Here is a 7592-nt window from a genome sequence, read left to right as displayed (position 1 = left end):
TAAAAATACTATTTCTCTGAACTATTTTTTTTACTTTAGTAGAATCTTTAAATATTAGAAAAGCATTTAACTTTATTGTATTCACAATTGGATACAACTTAAAAAATAAAATTTGATAGTTTCACTTATGATGTTTCTAGGGGAAAATATATACATTTTCTTGCATGTGTTTCAGAGAATTAGCTCTCTTTCTGGACTGCAGGCTCTTTAAGGCCTTACTGTGATCACATGTCTGTGGCCAAGGTATCCTGTGGCAATGCCAAGGTCAATGCAATCTATGGCCTTATGGTGACTCTACTGATTGGTGTGTTCGACATTTGCTGTATCTCTGTGTCTTACACTATGATACTTCGAGCAGTGGTGAGTCTGTCCTCTTCAGATGCTCGTCACAAAGCCTTCAGCACCTGTACATCTCACATCTGTGCTATTGTGATTACATATGTGCCTGCCTTTTTTACTTTCTTCACTCATCGTTTTGGAGGACACACTATTCCCCATCACATCCACATCATAGTAGCCAACCTCTACCTGCTACTGCCCCCAACCATGAATCCAATTGTTTATGGTGTCAAGACCAAGCAGATTCGGGAAAGTGTAATCAAATTTTTACTTGGAGACAAAATGGGCATTACCTAAAACAAATGCATTTTAAGACCAGTTGCAGCTGCTTGTGATGAGGAAAATAGTGGAGCAAAATGTCATAAAAGACGAGTGAAATAGTATTAATTCATCTAACATGTAAATGTGCTGAAGCCTTTGCAATCATAGCTTATGAAATATTCTTTTTAAGGAAAGTTCTGCCAAAGTATAGAATGTAGAAATTAGTATACAATGTACTCATTCTTTATAACTTTATTATGTTTACAAAATTGTATATAGATAGAAATAATGAAAATATAATGAAATGATGGGTGTAGGCTAAATGTCAATCTGTGCTCTGTATTTAAAAGATAGGCTTGTGGTAATTTGGGACAATCGTCCTCTCCACTAAGGGGCAAACTCTACTTAGATCAAGTACATTGCTGATGTAGAAAACATGGGTTCATTGTTGCAGTGTATATAAGACAAACTGTATTTTGATATTGTTGTGGAGTACCCCAATTCTAATTATTTGTTAACTTTGTAAATACTCTCTAAGCATGCCTGAGCTGGCCTACCCTGGTAATCAGATTGGTGAATACCCTAACTGTCATCATAGAGCCTTCATCCAGTAACTGGTGGTGAAAGCAGATGCAGAGATGCACAGCCAAGCACCAGGCCGAGCTCCAGAGGTCCAGTTGAAGAGAAGGAAGAGGGCTTCTATGAGCAAGGGGCATCAAGATCAGATGGGGAAACTTACAGATACAACCCAACCAAGCTAGTGGGAACTCATGAACTTTAGACCAACAGATGTGAAGCATGCATGGAACTGGACTAGGCCTTCTACATAAGCGAGAGACAGTTGTGTAGCTTGGTCTGTTTAAGGGTCCCCTAGCAGTGGGAATAGGATCCAACCCTGGTGCATGAACTGGCTTTTTGGAGCCCAATACCTTTGGTGGGACACTTTGCACAGCCTTGGTGCAGGAGGAGGGGCTTGAACCTGCCTCTACTGAATGTACCAGGCTCTGCTGACTCCCCATGGGAGGTCTTACCTTTTCAGAGGAGGGGATGTGGGGATGGGCTGGTGGGGGAGGCTGGGGAAGGAGCAGGGATGAGAGGGAGATCTGTGGTTAGCATGCAAAATGAATAAAAACTTTCTTAATAATAAATACTCTCTAGTTTTTTTTAAATGACCAAGAGTTCTATTCTTCCCTGAACATTCATTTTCTAAGCTTCATGGAAAATGGATCTATGAGACTTAATTCCATTATTGATTAAGAAGGTAAAATCATCAGGTTACTACAGTATTTGATATTATTTCACTAATTCACTCATTTTTGAGACACAAAATACTATTAACTATAAACTGGATCTAATTTGAGGAATACAGAGCTGAATGTCAAATTATTCCAAATTGCAAGGCACTGAGAATAGACATACTGGCCAGGGTAATGTGATGAAACATATGAAAAAAGGAGAAGAGAGCATTAAACATGGATGCAGTCTTGAAGAAGGACATTTTAGTGGACAACTATTAGAAAGAATATTTCATTGGTTTTGGATTCAGTTAGTCTGAAGGTTAAATTCTTTGATTTCTAAGGATTAGACATTGTCCTGTTAATGAATTCCTGTAAAATGTCAACTTCTATCCTTTTTCCAAATATGGCAAAAGCTTACCAATAAAATGTATCTGGATAATTAAATATGCCAGTTCTTAAAGAAATAACACAACATGGTCTCTGGTATTTTCTAATAATTTAATTAATTGTGCTATTATATATGAGCTGTTACTTTCAACTCAGCCCATTCTCACATAGACCTCCCCTTTTTTCTTGTCTTAAAAAATTATATCTACAAGGTCATTTGCTGCTGATTTTCTACCTGGGTCAGAAAGCATCACTTTAACTTTTTCCCCCTGCTTAATAAAGGATCTCTCTGTTAAAACAGGTGTTTGGGTATGCTTTGTGCCTAGTCCAGGGTCCAGAAGGGACCCCTCCATGTGCAGGATTTCCTTCACTGATGCCAAGACTTGGATAAGCCTGTAACCCCCTACCTTTTTCACACATTCCAGTCTTTCTGGCACCCCATTCTCTCATCCAACTGAGGCTCCGAACTTGTGGGGGTGGCCAACCAATTACTGGTTTAACCTGTGGACCATGTCATGAGGAGCCCATGCCCAACACTGCAAGGATGGGCTGGAACCTGAGGCTGGATAGTAGAACCAAATATAACTTGCAAAATAGACATACAAACTTACAAGCAAACAAATATGAATAAAGAAATAAATAATTCCTACCAAAACATTCTGAAATATTCATAGATTGGTTCCTATCCTAATCATCATCCCACCAACTGAAGGGAAAAGATACAGAGACCACAACCAAACATTAGGCAGAGCTCAGGAAATCATGCAGAAGGGCAGTAGGAAGAAGAGAATTCAGGGATTCAAGGAGAACATGACCCACAGAATTAACTTAGCAGGGCTCAAAGGCCTCAGAGAGACTGAAGGGGCAGTCAAGGAGCCTGCATGGGTCTTAGCTAGGTCCCCTGCATATATGGTATGTTTGTTCAGTTTGGTGGTGTTGTAAAACTCCTAACAGTGGGAGTGGGGTTTCTCTGAGTCTTTCGTCTGATCATGGGACCCTTCTCCTGCTGTGTTGCCTCATCCAGCCTTGATATGAGGGTTTGTGCCTGGTTACATTGTGTCTTGCTATGCTCAGTTAGGTTGATATCCTTTGGAGGCCTGCTCTTTTATGAAGGGAAATGGAGGAGGAGCAGGTCTGGGGGAGAGGTGAAGTGTGGAGATAATTGGGAAAAGTGGTGGAAGGGGAACTGGAGTCTGAATGTAATGTATGTGATGATAATAGAAAGAATGAACAGAAGGAAGGAGGAAGGAGAAGAAGGAAAGGAGGGAGGGAGAGAGGGAAGGAGGGAGGTGCAAACATGGTTTAAGTGAAATACTGTCACCCTCACACTAGAATCAGGGAGCTGTTGATCCAGCCTACTGAGAACAAATCACCTGCCAATTAAAGCCAATTAAGCAAGCTTTATTTACTATGCATATTGCTGACTCTACAATGAGATTTGAGAATACAGTGACAGTTAACCTAGAGTTCAGCCCACCTCCTAAAGAAAAAATTTAAAATAGGGATTTTGTAACATAAAGATTGTGCAAGAGTCTTTTATGGAAGAAGATAGCAGAATAGATTATTTGACAAATCATCTTAGCAAAATGTCCCAAGGTTCCTTGACAGAACACCTTATCTTGTTGGGGGTAGAGTACTAGTGAGTCAAATTTGAACTTTGTAGCAATTGGACACAACTTATAACAAATGGCTTTTTACACTAATATGGAATCAGGCTGGTCCATCAAGTTGCCATGTTCATTCAAAGAACTCTTAAGTTTCTTTTTTTCTTTTCTTGCTTTCTTTACTTTATTTCTTCTTTCCTTCCTTCCTTTCCCTCCCTTCCTTCCCTTCATTCTTTCTTTTTTTTTCTTTCTATGTTTTTCTCTGGTAATCTTGGCTGTCGTAATAATAACTCTGTGGACCAAACTGACCTGGAACTCACAGAGATCTGCCTGTCTCTTGAGTGCCAGGATTAAAGGTGTGTGAAACCTGTAGACGAATTTCAAAATAGTCTTATTAAATAAGAAACACAGAGCCAAATACAGGGATGAAAGCCGTAGAGATCAGAGAAATAGTGATAGTCACCAATTAATGTTAGCTCACCAAACCACCATAGCTTCCCAAGAGAACCCAGCTTCTCTCTGTCTAACGTGCTCCTTTATTGCCTTAATGTTCTGCCCTCTCATTGGCTTAGTCCAGCCACTTCACTTCCTGGTCACTGGCTGTCTGTACAGACCTGCAGGTCTCCATGGTTGGTACTGGGATTAAAGGCATGTGTCACCACACTTGGCTATGTCCTTGAACACACAGAAATCTGCCTGCCACGTGATCGGATTAAGGGCATGTGCTACCACCATCTGACTTTTGTTTATGCCTGGCTGTGACCTCTGATATCCAGGCAAACTTTATTTACTAACACACAAGTAAAATATCACCACAGATACCTAAAGTCTCTAACCAAGATTTTCAAGCAATATTTGATAAAGGCATCAAAATTGAGACCTAGCTGTCTTGCACTGGTCTATCAAGCAGCTTCTCTGAGCTATAGAATCCTGATGCCAACACCAGACAGGGTGCTACTTTCAGGAGGTTAGCTGAAACCATACAAAGGCCACAGTCTCTTTTTTATGTCACAGACAAGGTCACTTGATCAAAGAGGTTATATGATCTCGAAGAAGATTGCTGTTTACATTTAGAATGTCCACATTAAAAAAATGACCTTGAACCTACATTCTGTTTCTTTAGCTTATATGAGGAAAGAGGAACCAAGCATTTGAGCAACTTTACCATGTATATTAATATAGAAGTGATACCCACAACAAAACCTCTAATTACTGATAATAACATTTTTATGGAGCCCTGAGCCCTCTGTTGTTTAACTGCTATGCAGGTGATTGAATCACCCATCTAACCCCATCATGTTGACACAGTCACACTAGATTTCATCTCCTTTGAAAGCAATGAAACCAGATTCCTCTTTTTCCATTCCAACGCTGAGTAGAGACTTCCAAGAGTATTTCCAAACTGATTTGAGTGCATGCCAAAAAGAAAAGACGAACAAAGAGTGTGAAATTCCAGAATTTTATTGCTCCAAAGAATTTCTGCTCAAGCACAATGAATAAAAAAGTCCCCACAGTGTGTTCTACATAGCAAACCCAAAAGAAAGATTTTACAGGGAAGAACTAGAGAAGACAGCATGGCCTGAACCTTGCTGGCTGAATACAAATCCTGCATCAAAAGCCTGTGGATGGTGAGCTGCCTCTACCATGATCCATGAGTTCCAGTATAGGCCTTTGTAGATCTCCCCTAGGAAACCAGAAGCTTTGTGGGGCTTGACTCATCCTGGGACCTTGGGAAGTTTCTTCCACATCCAAACAGTCATCCTTAGGGACTTGGCAAGGCCAGACAAGGACACAGAGGGAGCATAAGACATTCTGTTCTTCCTGGCCCACAGGTCCAAATCTCCTGCTCCAAGGGCTTCCTCAAGTTCAGATATGTCCACAGGACACATGGTCAGTAATTACAATGAGCCTTAGTAGACAGGTAGAGGCCTCCACCCTTGCTTCTTCTTCTTTTCCTTCTTCTTCTTCTTGAACTTGATGTTCCTCCCTGACTGCAGAGCTGTCCACTGTTCATGGCTCCATGAGCAGACAGAAATCTGACAGAACTGTGTTATGGGTAATTCTCCTTGTTGGGATCTTTCTTGTACCAGTATTCTCTGTATCTGGGCTGGTGAATCACAACTGCATTGGCTGGCAGAGTGGGTTCAGCTCTTCTGAGGTTCAGCACAGGATTGTGCCTGTTCTGTTCCTGAAGCACTTTCCACTCCTGTAAGGAGGATTCTATGGCTACTCTATTCTCCATGTGTCTTCGAGGTTCTACAGCTCCCACCCAAGATCCTCTGTTGAGCTTTCTGTTCTGCCATTGTCCAACCTGAGCCTTGTTGACTGTGCCTACTGGCCCCTTGACACTGTCCTTGTTCAGTTCAGTCTCCCGGATGTAGAAGAGCACATATGCAGGCTCACTCAGGACAGAAGTCACATGCCACCTCTCAACCTTAAAATCATCCATCTTATACCACTTGCCATTGCCAGCTCTGACATAACAGAAGTAATGTCCACAGTGACAAGTCACACTGGCATGCACCATCACAGCATAAAGGGCATACACCAGCGGTCCTCCCTCAGGCTGAGACATGTATGGCCGCAGGTCAAGGGACTCTGGGTAACTTACGTGCCTGTCCACTTTGCCACCCATGAAGTCTGAGAAGCGATTCAATACCAGCAGGAGAACCTTCGAGGCAGTTTCAATTGTCAGGGTCTTTGAAGCTGGCATCTTGTCCTGGCAATGGTCACAGTGGTAGGCATTTTCCCCACACAGCTCTTCAGGCTTCACTAAATCCTCCAAGGCTTGGTTCACACTCTGAGCTGTGTTGATATCCAGGGAGATGTCCAGAAAGGGGTTAACAGAATCTGAGGTGCCCTGGCAGCTGAGACACTTGATTTGAGATCTGCATGAGCCTCCAAATATCTCATGGATCAGGCTGCCGTCTTCAGAGGGACCTTCTGAGTGCTTGCTCCCTTGAAGGCAGGATTCGTGCATGGCGTTCAAGATGAACATCAGAAACTCATGTGCATCTTCCTGCTTGTCCTTGTGGAAAGTGGCAGTCAGCTTCTTCGGGGGCTGCATGACATCCCTGGAGTGGAGGAGACTCTGGGTCACATGAGTTTCCATGGCACACATGGTGCAGTCTTCCTGGTGATAACAGCTCCGAGAGTGCTCCTGGGAGAGCATGTAGTCGGCAAGAGGTGGTGTGTGTGTCAGACACTGCAATGCTGCATTGAGGTAGCAGGTGTTGCCCGTGTTCAGGAGACCTGCACCCACACCTTCGGGCCTCTCCCAACTCACACTGTGCTTGTTCCTGGCGGCCAGCTTGGCTGCATCCTGAGTTTCATCCTGATACAGGTCTGGGGTGGCAGGAGTTGATTCATTTGAACCTGCTGAGGGATAAAAACACAAAGAGACTTCAGGGTCGACAGTGTCGATTGAGGACCTGCATGCTGTAAAGGTCTTACAGTGAGATTCACCTTCTGAGAGCCGCAGAGCTGCCTCCATGTCTCCAGACGCCAACTCTGAACACCTTGCGGGAGTCTTCTCAGCGAGTAGAAGGATGCTTTTCCCTTAGCACTACAAGTGAGGACTGTACCCAAAGGCTGAGCCTTTTATACTCCAGTTCTGTGGCCACTCCCACTAATCCCGCTGGGACAACCAATCCCCTTCAAGCCTCTAATTGCCTAGTGCAATTTAGGGTGTGGCTTATACAAAGCAGCACTGAAATCTGATCTCTGGTTTCCACTTCCCTGGAATCAGGTCCTTTGCCCAAGG

The 7592-nt window shown here is 42.9% G+C and overlaps 1 protein-coding gene across 1 annotated transcript; it reads right to left on the bottom strand.

Annotated features, from left to right (window-relative positions):
- Positions 1–5879: 5879 nt before the first annotated feature.
- Positions 5880–7322, bottom strand: LOC114688704 (ubiquitin carboxyl-terminal hydrolase 17-like protein B). The gene has a single exon (XM_028863241.1). The coding sequence runs from the start codon at positions 7320–7322 to the stop codon at positions 5880–5882; it is 1443 nt and encodes a 480-aa protein (XP_028719074.1).
- Between the last annotated feature and the right edge of the window lie 270 nt (positions 7323–7592).

This window comes from Peromyscus leucopus, chromosome 1, assembly GCF_004664715.2.
Source record: "Peromyscus leucopus breed LL Stock chromosome 1, UCI_PerLeu_2.1, whole genome shotgun sequence".
In the NCBI taxonomy this organism is placed as follows: Eukaryota; Metazoa; Chordata; class Mammalia; order Rodentia; family Cricetidae; genus Peromyscus; species Peromyscus leucopus.
The sequence above is the reverse complement of the archived record's forward strand: the minus strand, read 5'-3'. Positions and strand labels throughout refer to the sequence as shown.